This window comes from Bos indicus, chromosome 5, assembly GCF_029378745.1.
Source record: "Bos indicus isolate NIAB-ARS_2022 breed Sahiwal x Tharparkar chromosome 5, NIAB-ARS_B.indTharparkar_mat_pri_1.0, whole genome shotgun sequence".
NCBI classification, from domain to species: Eukaryota; Metazoa; Chordata; class Mammalia; order Artiodactyla; family Bovidae; genus Bos; species Bos indicus.
In genome coordinates this window covers 66,279,912-66,297,011 of record NC_091764.1, presented here as the reverse complement: position 1 = coordinate 66,297,011, position 17,100 = coordinate 66,279,912, and the positions used below count along the sequence as shown (strand labels likewise).

Here is a 17,100-nt window from a genome sequence, read left to right as displayed (position 1 = left end):
AAGAGTTCTCAGGCTGCAACCAAGACCCAGTGCAGTCGAATAAATAAATGCATATTTACAACAACACTGAGAATCTCCTCACTTCCATGGAACATGTTTCCTCTGCCTGAAAGAGACTTTACTGTTTTTATTACCTTGGACATGAACTCATACCTCAGGAAACATAATTAATACATGTATAGGGTGGCATGTTTTATATACAGGGTTTCTGTTCCCTGCTTTTTTCACTGTGGCTATGTTGCTTTTTGTTTTTTCCTAATACATAGCACGTTACACAACAATGATGCCCAAACATCGGAATTCAAACACCAAGTACACCATTTTTTATCGTAACTGTCTGCCATTTGTAACATAATTTACTTACTTTAAAAATATATTTTCTTAACTTGACTTTTTAAGACCTAGAAATACATATTTTAAAACTAAGCTTTAAAATACCTACTTCAAAACCAGCACCACTAGTCCTAAATAGAAAGTATTATTGAAAAGGAACAACATAAAACAAAACAGTATTATTAAATTCTGAATAACACCACTGCATGCAAAGACTTGTGACTTAAGATTCTTTTTTTTTGTTTGTTTTGTCTGTTGTTTTGTCAAAAAAAAAAAAGTGATTTGTAACTGTCAGGCACTGAAGACAGATACCTACCAAACTGAGACTTTTCCCTCAGCAAATTCAAGCTAGAAAGAGAACTAAAAAAGGAACCACTTCCACTCTTACGTGATTCTTTAATGCCATGTCTTTGACCATCAGTGTTAAACGCACATTTTGAACCCTGCTTGGAAGAAACAGCGGAGGACAGACTAAGGGGCTGGATTTGAGCCCAGCGTGCAATCTAAATTTGTTACAAGTCTCTTTTCTATTCACCACTCCCCCACCCCTCATTTTTCTTATTTATAAAATGGAGAAATTGGTTATTTCGCTCTCAGAGAGTTTATTGCCTGTTTATGTGAAATAGTTTACCTTCATTATCATTATTTTCCAGACTTGGATTCAACCAACAAATCTTATTTGGAGCCCAAGAGTAAGCACTGGGAGTAGAGTCAAGGAGATGGCATCCGTGCTCTCATAAAGTTTATCATCTTTTCTTCTTCTCTTAGTACCCTTATCTTTTAAAAAACTAGAGTGAATTAAATACCTAGCTTATTTGTTTCAAAAGATTAGTGCAATTTAAAGTATATTTGAACCCAGAACTTTTCAAAACGCCCCACGCCTACCAAACTCCACGCATCAACGGTTAAGATTGCGGTAGCAGTTTCCCCACAGTCCACTAGAGGGCGCGCACATTTTTCGATTCCAAAAGAAAGCGCTCTTTGGGTACTTGCCCCAGAAATTTGGAACTGGTGTCTCCTTTCCTTACTTTCTTTTCAACTTGGGGCAGTTGTGGTGAGCCCTTGGTTCTCTCCCTCCACCAGGCCATCCTCGCCCCATGCAGTGACTCCTCGTCTGCCATTACGGAGAATTCTTTTGCTCCCCAAACCACAGAAGTTTTGCTTCTGACTGTTCTCAGCATTTGCCCTTTTGACATTTTAGAAGAAATAAGATCCAAGTTTGATGTTGAAAAGAAAGCATTGATTTCTCTAGTGGGAGGATTTCTTCTCCCTATTACTGTTTTCCCTAGCTGTGGGGGAAAAGCGCCTCTAAGGATTTAAAGCAGTTCCTTTGAGCTGAAGATTTTTCTGCGGGCTCACAGAGCTGCTTCTGAGCAGTTCTGGTGCTGACATTAGTCCCCTTGTTCAGCAGCATGTTGTATTTTTGAGGCCCAGCCTTTTCCTCGGAGTTTTACATTCTGAATTGACAAGATCTTGATCTCAGAAACTGGACCATACACTCCCAGACCAACCTGCCACACAATCCGTGAGCCAAGAGATAGGTCCAGCAGTTGACCCCAAGTTCTCTGCCTGCTGGATGGCCCCAGAACCTTACACCTCACCCTTTATTTGGTTCCAAAGTCCTCTTACCTCCAGATACCCATCCTGAGCTTTTCTCAGGAGTCAGCACAGACATCCATGAAAAAAGCTGTAAGTCTTCCCCATTGCACGTGGATAGGAGATTACTTTTTGAATGGGCAGCTCTGCAGATGACATGGGGAAGACTGGAAACGTGGCTCAAGCAAAAAGTGTGGAGGGTCCAGCACCTCCCATTTCTGTGAATCTCAGTCAGCCTGTGCTTTAAGGAGATGAACAACTTTTTTTTTTTAAAGAAAGGTGTCAGAAGTCTTCTGAGATTGCAGCTTTATGCAAATATACTACTCAAGAAGAAGGCTTTAGGGGAGAGTTATTTATAGCCCACAGGCATTGCACAATGCAAAAGGTGAAGCTGTGAATCTCTGCATTTCCAGGAGTGGATGTTCTCATGATATGAGCACATCCTTGCTATTTTGGTGGCACACCATTCCCATATCTAACTGTCAGGTTGTTCCAGGCGGGAGACGACATAATCATTCAGTAATTTTAGAACAACCCTGTATGTTTCTCTCCAGTAGGGCCTCTTGATCTGAACTCTTCCTGAGGATTAGATTTACTACCACTTTGGACCCTCTGGTAATAGGTGCCTTCATCTCTTTTTCTCCTAAACAGGTGCAGACTCAGTCGTTAAAGAGTCATCACGTGACACATTTAGTGCCCTTTGGCTTTCAGGTTGACTCCTGGAATTAGCCAAGAAAATGGTCATTTCCTTAGGAATGATTGCTCTGTTGCTGGCTCACCCTACCCAGAAATCTAGACCATTCTCTGCACTGAAGTGTACAATAATCACTTCAGGAAATTGCTTTCCCTATTGGAAACTGAGAGCTCACATCGGAATGTTTCCACAGTACAGCTGATGATAATTACGACTCACTGAAATTTCAGTTTTCTTTTGATTGTGACATAAAAACTAGGACATAAATTAAAACCCAATTATCCTTTAAGGGTAATTGGGGTTATAAAACCAAGAGACTGTGAGTCAGTGTGTCGGTAGCGCAGGAGACCTGTGTCAGATGGAATGGCGTGTGTTCTGTCTCCCGAAGCAGCCTTTCCCACGAAATGGTTGGGGATAAGGTGATCTGTGCACACGGCATTCCAGGATAGCACATCAGACCAGGGGGAAGCCTTGGAGAGGGTAGTGAGCTCCCAGGACACCTTGGAATGATTCAAACAAGTGAAAACTAAATGGGAACGCCATGGCCTTCTACAGGTGAAGATGCCCAGCAGTGGAGCGAGGCACTCGTTGCCAAGACTCTGCAGGCATGGAAATCGGAGATCTTTCAACCTGTGAGGCAATCTGCATCTTCAAAGTCTATGAGAGGAGGCTGGGCTTTTTTCACAAAAGGTGTGATGTGCTAAAGGTGAAGGAAATTAAAAAAATAACCCAAACCCCAGATTTTTAGTGAGCAATTCCTAAGTTAAATGCATGAAGCGGGGCTCATTAAAGGAGGTCTTGGATTCTTCTCAAAGTACAGGACTTGCCCCCACACCTGAGATTCTCCCCAGCCTACCTCTTGATGATGCATATCTCTAGACTCTTCAGGTCAAAACACATCCCCTGAAAGTTCCCAACTTTGCATTTCAAAGCCTCTCATGACACACGCCTCCTCCCCCATCCTGGATCCTCAGTAGTTTCACTTCCCTGTCTTTCCAGAGAGAGTGTGCACTTTTCATATTTTTAAAAGCACACATCCCACCACATGACAGTGCTGTTTTCCTCTCTGTCTCTGCCACTTGGTTGAAAGCCCCTGTGATGTGTGTAACTGAGCACACAGTAGGAACGTACTCACTGAATGCTGAATATAGTGCATTGAAACGGCATCACTTCTCATGTCTAACTTGTCTTTCTCAAAGGTACACACTGCCCCACGTTTAATCACAGAGAAGGCTTGAGTAAACTCAACCCCCTTTCAAAACCAATCAGGTTTTCCTTTGAGGGCACCCACCTCTGCAAACAACTTCCTGGCCATGGCCATAAAGACCCAGACAAGAGTTTCAAGCAAACCTTTGTTTTTAGTCGAAGTGTCAGGATCACTGTGTCCCCTGAGAATCAAGAGGGAGAAATACAACATCCAGGCTATTCCCACCATTCCAGAAAACCATGCCCCAATAGACCCCAGGAAAAGTGGGATGTCTAACCTGGGCTTTTGCAATCTTATTTCATAATCCACTTTCTTATCTCCTCCTTCACAAAACTGATGAGAAATTGGTACAAACTCTATCGACAAAAGATCACAACTTGATCCTCAATGGCAAAGGCAAATATACATTATAAATAGCAAAACAGCTGGCTTGGACCATGTTGCTGGCCACTCATCCAGCTGAGAGATTTGAATGACATCATAACCCTTGAGAGGGTATTGCTAGCCAGCTGGTGTTATTTAGAATACACAAAAATGGGGGAAAGAAAATGCACTCATGTGCACACACACACAAATACACACACACACACACAGGTTCAAGTTATGCAGAAAAATATGAACAATGGAAAAATCATTTGCCCCTCAGATGCCCTTCCCCTGGGGTGGGGTGGGGGTCGGGGTGGGGGCCAAGCAGCAGAGTAGAAGGAAGGAAGAAAAAGATTTGATTTTATTTTTTCAGTTGGCTTTACAGCTCAGCAAAATCTTTGCCCTGTCGTGGGCAAAAAGCATGAGACAGTGTCCTGAGGGGAGCCAATTACAAAGCTGCCTGCCCCTTTCCAGGTTCTAGGAAATGAGATCATTCCCCTCACTTGGCAACCAGGACGAGGGGTCATCCCAGCGCTGTCTTCCATTCTAGTTTACCCCAGTCGTTTGAGGGTTAAAATCATAGAGTAGGCTTGAGATGGTCTTTTTTTCATTTCTTGTTTTTTAAATTTTGTGTTGGCTCTGGAATATAAAATTGCTCGCCCATCCTCCACGAATATTCCTTTCATACGGGTAAGGTGTATTAGCAGATGTGTGTGTCTTCACGCCCGGTAGAAAGTTAATCAGAGGACAGCATCAGTATTTTAATGTCTGCTCCTCTTGTCACTAACACACATTCTTTTAAGGGAAAAAAATGCTTCTGTGCTCTAGTTTTAAAATGCAAAGGTATGATGTTATTTGTCACCATGCCCAAAAAAGTCCTTACTCGATAACTTTGCCAGAAGAGGGAGAGAGAGAGAAGGCAAGCGTTCCCCCAGCTGTTTCCTGTCTACAGTGTCTGTGTTTTGTAGATAAATGTGAGGATTTTCTCTAAATCCCTCTTCTGTTTGCTAAATCTCACTGTCACTGCTAAATTCAGAGCAGATAGAGCCTGCGCAATGGAATAAAGTCCTCAAAATTGAAATGTGACATTGCTCTCAACATCTCCCATCTCCCTGGATTTCTTTTTGCCTCATTATTCCTGCTAACCAATTCATTTCCAGACTTTGCACTTCAGAAGCAATGGGAAAAATCAGCAGTCTTCCAACCCAATTATTTAAGTGCTGCTTTTGTGATTTCTTGAAGGTAAATATTTCTTACTCTTTGAAGTCATTGGGGAATTTTCTTTAAATTGTGTACTGTTTGCTTCTGCTTAGAAATGTTCTTCACTTTAGAATTTTCATTGTTTCGGCACTGGGAGTTATTTATAAATTGCTGAATATGCAATTCTGTGGGATCTGAAAAAATAGCTCCGGGAGATAAATGCCTTTGCACAGATATCTGTATGAGTAAAAACTATTGCAAGGTACTTATGCTAAATCCTCCACTTCTTCAGGGCTTGAGTGGTGTCATTATAGAAGATTCCTTTAAATCCTGTCTATGGTTAAGGGCTATAGGGCATGGATATGAACTTTTGGATTTTTTTTGCAGGTGCAGATGTTTTATTTTTAAGACCATGTTCATGTGTATGTAGGACTGTGTGTGGTTGTGTGTGTGTGTGTGTGTGTGTGTGTAACTTGCCAGGACTTTTGATTACAAGGCATGCCACATACAAAGAGTTACGTTTTAAATGATATTAAAGCTTTTAAATATGATCTTTGGAGCTAAGGTCCCGGAACTCTCTGCACTTATGCCCAGAGAGTCAAAGTTAGAGTGAAGTTTCATTTGCTCTTCTGAAAAAGAACTCCTTAAGAACTCCTGCTGACCTTGCATATTCGGATAATTTAAACAAATGCACACTGTATATGGAAAGCGGAAACTTTCTAGCAACTGCTATTCCAAGTTTTTTCTTTTGAAGAGGACTCTCAGGGGCGAAGTTTGGACTTGGGGTTTTGTGTTGTAAAACGCGGATTTTGTATTTGGGATTGTAAAGTCTCTTTAGGTAAATTTGGCTAGCGTTGTCAATGCACTGACTTCGCCTTTCCAATAACTGGCCCTAGTTCAAGTTTCCATTCTCAGCAAAATTATATCTTTCAAGACTTGTATTTTTCCAATTTGCAAGCATTTTTAAGCTGCTGTCACTGGCTCCCCGATGCAATTGCCTGTGGGCTCAATTCATGATACGTCCCTACCGCTTAGTCCAGCACTCGTTTGCCGCTTTCAAGTACTCCACCACTACGACTTTTCTTAGTCAAGTCAGTGGCTTAGGAGTTAAGAATACATCCTTGTCGGGCACCTGATCCTGCCGCCCTTGAGATGCCAAGATGCACACTGGCTACCTTGCTTTTAAAAGAAATGAAGTCAGTATACACATATGCTATATGGTCTGACAGCTGGGGATTTTGTCTCCCTACTTAGACGATCCTAAAAGGGGCTGTGTGGTGTTATCTCTGCATTAATTACAAGTTTGGAAAACTCCAAATGAACTTTCCATGCTGTGTATGCTGAACTTTTCAGAAGTAGAGCTAGCTAGCCATAAGTTGTTGCTTTTTCCTGTACTTGGAGCAGGAAGTGGTTTCAGGGAGCTACGTGGTTCTTTCAAATGTAATTCAATGAGTAAAGGTGTCTGCCAGGCAGAGCTCACAAGCTGATTGTACTGTGAGTCTCAAGATATTTCCAAGTGTTTGAGTCAGAGGGAAGAGGGCACAGGGGAGGACTGGAGTTTCGGCCCCTGTCCAGGACGGCTACAATAGGCACACGATGGAAATCGGTGGCTTGATTGGGAAGAGAAGATTGACTCAAATCCCAGCCGTGCAATTTGTTTATTGTCTGAATGGACAAAAGGCAGTTTACCCAGGCTCATAGCATACCTGCCTGGGTGTCCAAATGTAACTAGATGCTTTCACAAACCCCACCCACAAAGCAGCACATGTTTTTAAGTCCTCAGTTTTCTATTCACATCAGTCTCATAATACCCACCCTGACCTGCTGTAAAAGATCTGGAACAAACAAAAATGGTTACACCTACAGTGAGTATTTTCTTGACTATTGCCCTCAAATTTTGCTGGGCATTTTTATTATAACCCAGACATCTGGAACCAATTGATATTCCATTTATTTAAGATAAAAAGAAAGGTTTTTAGAATTTTGGATTTGTAAATGATTTTTGAGAAAGAGTGCTCTGGAATTTTTTTTCTCTCTCTTCTCTTTCTAGTTCTTCTTTCATTTCTTTCTTTCAGATCTCTCCTTTCTCTCTCTTCATTTCGTGTTTAGAAAAATAAAAGGCCAAGGAAATGATGAACATATGGGGCCACTCATTTCAAACTTTTTAATTCCTAAGCAAGTTCTTTATTGTTTTCTTTTGGGGGAACATAATGTGATAAATTCTCTGGTTCTCTGTGGGTGTGATGGACTGTTTCCTGAACTAAAAGAAAATGCACTAGAGGTTCTATCTTGTCCTAGAACTATAAGTGCTGATATTTATCTGAGAACATAACTCAGCAAAAAGGAGAAAAAAGGAAGAAACAAAAGAGGGAAATCTGTAAAAAATAAATATTAAATTCTTAAATGCTAGAGACTGATAGGTATTGCTGAGTTTAAATGTGTTACACAAAAGAAATAGCTATTAAAAGTATAATGTTGACATCTAACGAAGTTCTCAATTCCCTAAGGCTTTAAGTTGAGTTCCTTTTTCCCTGGATTTCACAACAACTGAAGAACCTGAATGCATCTACAGTTGCAGGTGCTTTGCCTTAAGCTTCACCATTAACTCAATAGAGAAGGGAGCAATGGAGAAATAGGACTGGCAAAATAACATACGTTCTAGAACTGGCTGGTTGCCAGAGCGTGGGGCATGTTCTGTAAGATCAATTATGAGTGTTCTCTTTTGAAAAGGGCAAGGAAGTCCAGTTGGCTTGGACTTGTTGAGATTTCCACTGGAAATACTGAAAGGGAAAACTCCCACCAATTATTTTATAACTAAGAAAGATGAGGATTGGATGACAACTTGTTTCTAGCAGTCCCTGTGGCTTTGGCTATGTGGGGGTGGAGGGTTTCCATGAACAGGTCCTATGGAGAAAATGGAAGAAATTCTCCATCAAGCTTTCACCTCCTCTTCTATTTTATGTCTATTATTTATGATGATTTGCAAATAGAGGACGCTTTTCATCTTCAACTGTTTCACAAGCATTAACTAAATATTTACATTGTGTTAACGAGAATCAGGGGTTTAGGTTTTTCCCCAATTGCTGAACTTAAAGTCTGGCCACAAAAATGGAAATCTTAATTACAGTGATGGAGCAAACTTTGCCACTGATGTAGAGAGCCATTAAGAGTCCAGGGAGGGCAAGGAAGGTGGTCGGAAAATAAATGACTGATCCTGTTTCTTTGAAAGTGATGGAGTTGAATGGACCTGCCACCACTGGGAGGTTCAGAAAAGCCTCTTTTCATAATGATAGTTTCCAGTTTAACTCTATGACCTTTTGATAGGGTCCCTGATTTAACATCCTGTCACTGACTCTGCTGATGCTGCTGAAAGTAAATGCATCTGAGAGGGATAAAGCTACTCACCTTGGGAGGCTTCCTAGAAGAAACCACATCTTTGTGCCACAAGTAGCAATGTGGAAAAACTTAATGATCACCTTTGCATTGTTTCACTGCTGAGAGCAAGGATGGAGACTTGAGCCACAGGAATCCTGCCTCTGGCAGGGCTGACAGTTGGCTGTCTGTCACTGGCTAAGTCAAGCCAACCAGGGGTCTCTGCTATAAAAAGGATACAGTGACACTTAAGTCCCTCCAACAGATGAAGTCAGAATTCCTGAGACTTAAAAAAAAAAAAAAAGACTTTTGCAGGTTTTGAGCCCAGTTCCCTGTTCGTGGAAGGCACTGCCTACACGTGTGTTGATCTGACATTGAGCTTGACACAAGGGGCTTTAGAATGCAAAAGGAGTCGGGTTTACTTGCCATACACCAGTTTCATTCTGAAATTCTCAGATGTTTCCTGTTCCTGGTTTTTAACTTTTACTTGTAGTTGTTAACTGCTGATGTTCTTCAGGTAAGAAATCTCTCAGTCTCTCTTTCTCTCCCTCTGATTCTGTCTCTGCCTCTCTTAAGTAGAAAAAAAAAGCTATAATGATATATAGTATTTTCACAAGTTCTTTTTCAGCTGCAGTAAATTCTCTTTAATCAGTAGCTGGGGAATGACGTTCTGGTTAATTTAATATTCTGGTCAGTAATGGATGCACATGCCATCTGTGGATGGCCAATTTGAGAGAATTTAAATTAATAAAACATATCTGGTGCCAAGTCTGGACTGAGCACAAATTAACCTTTGATGATTCCAGCGGTTTACCAGGATCTCTGAGTGGTGTGCAATAAAAGCATCTTTCACCTTCACACATTAAATGTTTCAGGACATTTATCTCATTGAATTGTAATAGGAACCCATAAAGAAAGGGTTCAAGAAGGACTTCCCCAAGGTTTCACAGTAGCAAGAGGATTAAACTCAGATAGCATGATGCCAAGACCTGCTCAGAGGTCACTCACACACCTTGTTGCACTCCTGAGGGCATAGTTTTGATTAATAACAGGAATGCAGAGCTGGGGTAAAGGCACCCTTGACTTGCCCCCACTCCCCTGGCAAGGACCCAGGAGGAAGATGACCCTCCTTCTGCTTTTTCAGCAGGTGAAGATGCCCATCACATCCTCCTCGCATCTCTTCTATCTGGCCCTGTGCTTGCTCGCCTTCACCAGCTCTGCCACGGCGGGACCCGAGACCCTCTGCGGGGCTGAGTTGGTGGATGCTCTCCAGTTCGTGTGCGGAGACAGGGGCTTTTATTTCAGTAAGTAGCCTCCCTCTCGCTGCTCTGTGGATTTACAACTGCCGGAGTGTGCGAAGAACTGAATGACTGCCTGTGGCTGGCAGCCGTCCTCAGTCTCCGAGATTCCTCACCTTAATGCGAGCCTAGTGTTTCAGCGGGGCCGTGGCACGTTTTGCAGATTTTGGATGGAATTTTCCTCTTTAGCAGTTTGTCTTTTAACTACTTCCCACTAGGCTTTCCCGCAACTATTCTGCTCTGCCCTCACTATTCCATTCCTTCCGGGGAAAAGACAGGACAAAATGGCCCTGGGGGGTTGAGGTTTTGGTTTTCCAGATCTGTGGGTGCACATAGCAACGTATGTGAACGTGTAGGGATGTTTTAAGTGCCAGGTCACTTGGAGGAAACTAGGAAGGTGGACTTGGCAAAGGGGCACATCCCAGATGTCTCCATGTGACATGAAATCACCCCGAACAGACAGAAGGTGAAAGTCGCTGAAAGGCACATTTGCAAAGACACAGGCTCTTGCTCAATGCAAACTGAAATGCTGAGTTCATTTGCCCTCCGTTCACACTGACCTTGAGGCTTTGTTGTTGCCTTCCTTTGATGTCACCCTTCTCTGGGGCTCTCCAGTGATGTCTCCATCTGGAAAAGGGTTTCTGACAAGTGCAAGGTCACTTATCCCATAAGTAGGTCTCAGGTGATTAAAAAGTCAACAGTCAATAAAAAGTAGACAGCAAGTCCATGCTTGCGGATAAATAATAAACACACACGGGAGTCCCTGCTGCTTGAGGGAATGGATCACTTAGAGAACACACCTCAGAGGCATCTGGCTCATGTATGTTACAGGACACTGAGTGATGGAAAGCCAGATGCTCGTTCTGTTTAATTCTTTGCAAGTTTAGAGAGTTTCAGGAAACTGACACTCAGGTCTTCAGGACCGTGAATCATTCTTAGAGGTTCATGTGGCTTAAGTGTAGACAGCTTACCTCAGTTACCCACTAGGCTTTGAATAGCTCCTGTGATGACTCACACACTTCCAGTCTCTCTCTTCTTCCCAGGAAGGTGTGTGTGTGAGAGAGAGAGACTGGAAGGAGGTGTCTGTGAGTGTAGCAGTCTGGGATGGGTAGGGAGAAATGGAAGGAAGAAGTTGATAGGCATGTTGATGGTCTGTACTCATTGTAGATTCGGTGACAAATGGCTTTTCAACAACTAGTGACAGAGAGTGAGACGTGCTTTCTACTCTTTAAATGGGCAAATTCCCACTCTCTGTTTCCAGCCAACGCTTTGAGTGAGTTCATTTATTTTTCTGGCAATAAAGCAATTCTATCCCATTCTCTGTTTCTGTGCAGACGAATGAGTTCATTTGGTGAGTGCTTTTCGAATAGCAGACCTGTTTTACCTTCAGAATATCTGGCAGAAGGCAAATGTGTCACATCGACATCACCCAGCGATGGCTTGTCACTACTCTTTACTTTGCTACTACTGATCCACATTTTAAAAAATGGATAAGTGGGTCTCAGTTATTATGCCCAAGAGGACCTTTTTTTTTGCTTTGATAATCCATTTGTGCCATTTCCTTTTATCCAGTTCACTAGGTGATGGCCGAGCCCCCAAGTGTCTTGGGTTATGTGCCAGATTGAATTGCCACATTTGATGTGACATGCTCCAGGATTTCCATGCACAGTGCATGGAAACTGGATCTTTCTATGACTGTGATGCTTACAGTTAAATGACAAAAAAATGAGAAAGAAAAAAAAAATTTGATCCCAAGTTACCCTTTGATACTTATATATGTTCACACAAAGAATTAAGGGTATTGGACAACTATGATGGAAACTGATTTCAACTCACTGGAAGGCATTCTATTACTCAAATGATCAGATTTTATAAATGTGTTTTAATTCTATCTTAATAATTTGAAAGGGGAAGGTTCTACATGGCAACTCTTAATGTATAGAATATAACTTTGGATAGAAGGTGGTTTTATAAATTGTGTTTTATTATTGAGAGTCTAGGTTTCCTAAGTTCTGGTTTATAGCACTCTGTGACAATGTAAATTATTTGTCTGACATAAACTGTCATGCACAAAATTGTTCTTGTTAATTTTCTAGTCAACTGGACTAGCCTTTTTGCCCAAGAGAAGTTAACCCCTTTAAATCATTTAATTCAGAACATTGATGGAACCTCTGCTATGTGTAAGACACAGTACAGGCATGAGTGAGATACCTAGAAATGAATGAGAGATTAACTTTGCCTTCAAGGAACTCACAGTCTAGTTAGGAGGTTAAAAAAAAAAAAAAAAAGTATTATCAAGTATCATAGAGGAAAATAATCATGGAAGAAAAATGCAATCCTTATGCTTTTCCTAAATACTTTTCCCATTTTTAAAATCAGGTGACCAAGATCTACCCTCTCAATGGGCTCCTTGATACCAAAGGCCAGATTGTTTACCATTGAATCCCAGTATCTAGCTCAATGCCTGGCTGATACAGCTGCGGCTCAAGTTTGACTGTTGAACTGGCAGGACTGAATTGAATTGAATCCCATTGAATGTAATGGCATGACTTGTTAGGGATCTTAGTCTTTAGAATCATCAAGAATTAAGTTTGTCAGGTACTTTGGACAATCCTTTCTGCCTCATATTTACCCAACTATTCGATAAAACTTTATATCTTTTCAACTGAATACAATGTATACCAACAATGACTTAGACGAGACATTTAGATCCTCCCTAAGCTACATTGATGGTCTGTTTCATGTCTGAGCCAATTATTCTTCAGGCATTAACTGTTGTCAACAAATTTTATTGAGTTTCCTTTTTGTCCCTTGAGATTTACTGTGTGTGAAGAAGTCAGCTTTAAGCATTTACAGCCTTTGAAATACTTTCTAGAGGAAAGCAGTCTTCCCTACCTCTACCCACTGTCAATTGACTCTTATTATTGTTTTTACCCCTTTCAAAGTTTTGTTGTGGCTGCGTGCTTCATTTTAAGCTGCTTCAAATCCATTTTGAATGTATGGATTTTTTCTAACTGTGGAAGGGGGTTTCTGATCTTAGTTTGAAATGCAAACATTTAAAAAAATGTTACCTCCAAAACTATCTTTTTTACTGGGCCAGAATATTTAACAAGGGGAATTTTTAACCCTATTAAGAGGCAGAACTGTCCTGAATAACTTTTTCTTTTGGTGGGGAGGCCGGGGCGGGGGGGGGGGGGTGGGGGGCGGTAACACTTATTTTGTGTCGATCAACCCAATGTTCTAAATGAGTTCCTATTTCTCTACAAGCCTAAGCTCCACTAGAGCACAGAGCATGCCACCTTCTCAGTTATCTGTTTTGTAAACATCTTCCCAGCATAAGTGCAAAAGTTCCTCTATAATTAACACAGCTTCACCAGACATTACATGCAATGAAAGTTGCAAAGAAGAGCTAAGTACTGATTCTTCCCTATATATCATAGTAAGAGAGCATGTCAACCAGTCTTGTACTTTCATAGTCTTGGGAGAAAAATGGTGGCCTAATGGAGTTGGCACATTGGGAAAGAGCTAGCTATTATCTTTCCAGATTGATGGAGGAGGCTCACAGAGAGCAGTTTGTCACAACCTTGCTGTGCATGGACCAGAGCAAGAGGAAAAGAGCTTCAAGGAAAATAGGAAAAGTTCAGCTTGCCATAGATACTATTTTTGACAGTCATGGTGATTAACCATTTTAACATATGCTTTAGAGGCTTGTGGAATTTCTCTCCTTGAAGATACTTTAAAAATTGACAGACAACCAACCACCTGGAATGGTTTCAATTAAGAGCAACTAAAAGAAAGCGAGTTTCTGGGGTCCTTTTTAGTTTTAAGAGTCTATAAACAGTCCCTTAAATAAACTGTATATGCTTTATCTCCACGGTCTGGGAAAAAGGAGAAGTAAATCAATTAGAAAGGAAAGTTGGATACCCTTTTGGTTAGTCCAGATTTATAGCTTTTGTAAAATATACTTCCAATGCATACTTATTAAGAACAGGTCTGAATAAATGAATGGCATTCTTCATGTGTTAAACCATACTGTTTTATAAAGAGTTTAAGTAAGACTTTGCAATGAATTTCATTGTTATTGATTGCAACAACCTTCCTAGATTGAGGTTATTATTATTAACTCAAGCTTCTTTCATTTGAAATATAGTGCTCAGAAAACTGCTCCCAGACCTGTCATTCATTAGCTGTATGACTTTGGCAGGCATTTAAACTTCCTGGGCCAAAATGTCCTTGTCTATAAAACAAGGGGATTTTGTTCAAGTAAATGACCTCTTCTAACTTTTAACAGACTCATAGTCTAGGTTGTAATTAACAAGGATTTGGTACTATTCAAGAAAGGAGAATCTTGGATTCAAATAGTGACCAAAGAACATTTTAGACTCCTTTATCTTCTTCACATAGTTTCTGTTCATCTCCAGATAGGGGACCCCACCTACTTAAAGCAAGAGAAGCCAGTGCCTTTGTTTTATTTTTGTTTTAAGCTGAGTTCCAACCCCTCAGGGATGGAATACAAGCTCAGACATGACCAAATACATGCAAGTCATCTGGCCAAAGAAGCACACATCTCGTGAAAACAGATTGCCATTTTTCTTTGCTAGGAAGGACTAACTGACAGTTCTCATCTTCACGTTTTTTCAGTCTCCTGAAAGTAAGGACAGTTAAGTAGGTCAGTTTTTAACTGCTCTTTATAAATTAGAGGTGCAGATTGAATCTATAGTCTTCTAAACCTTGACTAAAAGCCTTTTCCCGGGCTTTTAAGACTGCCTATCCAATTAAAGAAGAGAGTACAGCACTGGGAACACCCAAAGACACACTCAGCCACCATTAGCATTGAGTGGGGCATTAGCATTAGCTTTGAGTGGGGCTGGATTTGAGCTACACCATTTGCATTCCTTGGCTTGGCACCCCTTAGACCTCCAGCTATGCACTTGTGTGACAGCTGGTCAAAGTTAGAGGTACAGTCACTGGCTGTGACTTTCTCTTTGAAGCTAATTGGAACATGTGGGATTTGACCTTGGCCCTGGGCTTCCCTGGTGGCGCAGAGGTTAAAGCGTTTGCCTGCAATGCGGGAGACCTGGGTTTGATCCCCAGGTCCGGACGGGAAGATCCCCTGGAGAAGGAAATGGCAACCCACTCCAGTATTCTTGCCTGGAGAATCCCATGGTCGGAGGAGCTTGGTGGGCTACAGTCCACTGGGTCACAAAGAGGCGGACATGACTGAGCGACTTCACTTTCACCTTCACTGGTCTCATTAGCACCACTAAGCTAACAGGCCACAAATATTCTTAAAGAGAAACAGTGAGTTTTCATATTGACCTTCACTAGTGGCTACTACTCTTTAAATATGCCCAAGAGGACTAGTCTGGGCAACCAAGGGACTTCTAAGAAAGTGATGATTTCTGTGCAAATTTAGAAAATATTGCAATATTGCAAATGCAATAATTTGCATTTTTCTGATATGGTCAAGCACCTCAAGACCATCTTCTCCCTGATGAACAGTTACAAGAAGCAAGAGAGGGAAGGAGTCAAGGCCAAGTGTGGTCTCTACTGTCAAGAATCCAGGATGTGAATTCTAGCTCTGTAACTTACTTGGTGGGTGGCATTGAGCAAGTCACTTAACCTCTTTGTTCTTCAATTTCCTCATCTCCAAAACAAGGACTACCTCACAGAACTGGTTAATCTATTAGAACATATTAAATTAGAATAGTGCCTGGCACATGGTAGGCATCATAAACACATTAGCAATTATACTTATTTATTCTCTTCTGGGATCAGTTACAGAGTCTACTGCAAATGTCTGGGCAGCCCAATTCATTACACATTCATTTCTCTTGATGTGTGCTAAGTTGCTTCAGTCATGTCCAACTCTGTGAAATCCTATAGACTGTAGCCTGCCAGACTCCTCTGTCCATGGGATTCTCCAGACAAGAATACTGGGATGCATTGTCATTTCCTCCTCCGAGGGATCTTCCCAACCCAGGGATCAAACCCGGGTCTCCTGCACTGCAGGCAGATTCTTTACCATCTGAGCCACCAGAGAAACCTATTTCTCTCTATAGGGGCAGCCGATAAAACCTGTTGTTAATAGTAACACTTACAGTAGTATCAGTAGCACAAAGGATGTCTTATGCTTGACTAGTATTTGCATTTTTTCAAAATCCAATTGTAGCAGCTCTCTCACTTTGTCTTTACCCCAGTCTTAGATGGTAAAAATCATTGCTTCACTGGACAAGTGAGAAATGTGAGACATAGAGAGTTTGTGGTTTACCTTACTGGGTAGATCCAGAACCAAAGCAAGGTCTCCTGCGTCCAAGAAGCACGTACATCTGCCCATTCACATTGTTTAAAGGTCCAAAGTGTTGCAGTGTAGAGATACGCTTCCAAAAAGCCTTGGCATCTTCTGGGAGAGCAGGAACAGAACCCCTGGGGGCGCAGTTGATTTTGAACTTCTTTGAAAGGAGACTCAAAGGAGACATCCATGGAATGACCCTACAGTTTACCTTCTAGAAAAACTTAGGAAATACTTATAGAATTTCTTCAGGCTGCACAAGAAAAGTTTCTTTGATTAGAAGCTGCTGCCATTTGAGTCCCTTGCCTTCACAGACTGGACTCCACTCAGATGGCACACTGCAGCTCCCCATTGAGCACATGGATATGTCTTATGATCCAGGGGACTCCTTCCTCTGGCCAACTTCAACTTTTCTTCTTTCTTGGCCACCAGACCTCCAGTGCTTCTTTCCTAGTGGCTATGAGTTCTGCTGTTTTTCCTCAAAGACCTACTGAAGAAGAACTGTTTGTTGGACCAGCCATCTCCCTCTGGGTTTTATAAGAGAGGTGGTAAAGGAGAAGTGGTCATAAGGCAACATAAGCCCGAGAGTGAGCCAGGCAGAAGTGTCTTCCCCAACTTGACCATGAAAGGAGCTGGGGAAGGTTTGGATGGGAGGCTTGCACCAGTGCAGGTGCCTCTCAACCAGTTACTTGAAGACTATCAGTATTGGAAGGTCTCAGATGTTCCTGGCTGGTAGGCTCAT

At 41.7% G+C, this 17,100-nt stretch overlaps 1 protein-coding gene across 11 annotated transcripts in view; it reads left to right on the top strand.

The window, feature by feature from the left end:
- The first annotated feature begins 5,094 nt into the window (after positions 1-5,094).
- Positions 5,095-17,100, top strand: part of IGF1 (insulin like growth factor 1) — a 78,142-nt gene continuing 66,136 nt past the window's right edge. For 2 of the 11 annotated variants that reach the window (XR_011566663.1, XM_019961182.2), the window contains exons 1-2: positions 5,099-5,438; positions 9,913-10,072. Coding sequence is in view for 10 of the 11 variants with exons in the window: in XM_019961182.2 (XP_019816741.2) it covers positions 5,376-5,438; positions 9,913-10,072 (223 nt within the window). In the remaining variant the exon portion in view is untranslated. Of the gene's footprint in view, positions 5,439-6,996; positions 7,262-9,912; positions 10,073-17,100 lie in introns of those variants that run through there. The other 9 variants (XM_019961184.2, XM_019961187.2, XM_019961188.2 and 6 more) reach the window with 9 other exon arrangements.